Here is a 1,218-nt window from a genome sequence, read left to right as displayed (position 1 = left end):
GACCATTCCCGCTTTTCCCATGACTATCCCGGTCCCCTTCCCAGTTTTCCTGCCACGGTCCGCTCAGAATCCCACCGGGAATTCCGCCGGGAACACCAACACCTCCCACCACGACACACCGAGCGCTCCCAGTATTCCCACCTCATCCCACCTCCCTGAGCCCCTTCCCAGTATTCCCACCCCATCCCACCTCCCCGAGCCCCTTCCCGCTCTTCCCACCCCCTCTTCCCAGCTTTCCCACCACCATCCACCTGGAATTCCACTGGGAATCCCACTGGGAATGTCACCATGAGCCCTGACACGCTCAGCACCCCACACAGTTCCTACTCCCCTTCCCGGCGCTCCCACTCCCATCCTGCTTCCCTGGGATCCTTCCCAATTTTCCCACTTCCCTGGGATCCTTCCCAGTTTTCCCACAACTGTCCCAGTCCCCTTCCCAGTTTTCCTGCCATGGTCCGCCCAGAATCCCACTGGGAATTCCACTGGGAATCCCACCGGGAATGTCACCATGAGCCCTGACACGCTCAGCACCCCACACACACTTCCCGCTCCCATTCCCGGTGATCCCGCCCCTGTCCCGCCCCCGTCCCGCCCCCTTGGGACCATTCCCGCTTTTCCCATGACTATCCCGGTCCCCTTCCCAGTTTTCCTGCCACGGTCCACTCAGAATCCCACTGGGAATTCCGCCGGGAACACCGACACCTCCCACCACGACACACTGAGCGCTCCCAGTATTCCCACCCCATCCCACCTCCCTGAGCCCCTTCCCCATCTTGCCACTCCCTCTTCCCAGCTTTCCCATCACCATCCACCTGGAATTCCACTGGGAATCCCACCGGGAATGTCACCATTAGCCCTGACGCGCTCAGCACCCCCCTTGCTCTTCCCGCTCCCCCTCCCCGGCATTCCCGGCGTTCCCAGCATTCCCGGCATTCCCAGTATTCCCAGTTACCTCCATGTTCCCGTTCTCCCGCGCCAGGACACACCAGTGGGTGGGTTCGGGGCTGTTTTGGGGGGGGTCCCGCTCGGGGGGGCCGGGACGACGCGGCTCCTCCTTGGGGGGGCTGCGCTGGGCCCCCGAGTCCCCGTAGAGCATCTCCTCCTCATCGTCCACGGAGTCACTGCCATAGGGGGACACTTGGGGACACCTGGGACACCTTGGGGACACCTGGGGACACCCTGGGGATACTTGGGGACACCCTGGGGACACCTGGGACA

The 1,218-nt window shown here is 63.3% G+C and overlaps 1 protein-coding gene and 1 long non-coding RNA gene across 2 annotated transcripts in view; both read right to left on the bottom strand.

Annotated features, from left to right (window-relative positions):
• Positions 1–6: 6 nt before the first annotated feature.
• On the bottom strand, positions 7–550 carry LOC113981047. Its single transcript, XR_003538306.1, has 3 exons — positions 537–550; positions 389–392; positions 7–125 (listed from the first exon to the last, which is right to left on the bottom strand). It is a non-coding gene; the product is annotated as an uncharacterized LOC113981047 (long non-coding RNA).
• A 315-nt stretch (positions 551–865) lies between these two features.
• LOC113981048 (cleavage and polyadenylation specificity factor subunit 1-like) overlaps positions 866–1,218 on the bottom strand; it is a 4,399-nt gene continuing 4,046 nt past the window's right edge. The window contains exon 4 of the mRNA XM_027708284.1: positions 866–1,121. Within this exon, the coding sequence (XP_027564085.1) occupies positions 866–1,121 (256 nt within the window). The remainder of the gene's footprint in view (positions 1,122–1,218) is intronic.

Source organism: Neopelma chrysocephalum, unplaced genomic scaffold (genome assembly GCF_003984885.1).
Source record: "Neopelma chrysocephalum unplaced genomic scaffold, ASM398488v2 Primary Assembly neopelma1_95916, whole genome shotgun sequence".
In the NCBI taxonomy this organism is placed as follows: domain Eukaryota; kingdom Metazoa; phylum Chordata; class Aves; order Passeriformes; family Pipridae; genus Neopelma; species Neopelma chrysocephalum.
Note: the sequence above shows the minus strand (reverse complement) of the source record. Positions and strands in the feature narration are given on the sequence as shown.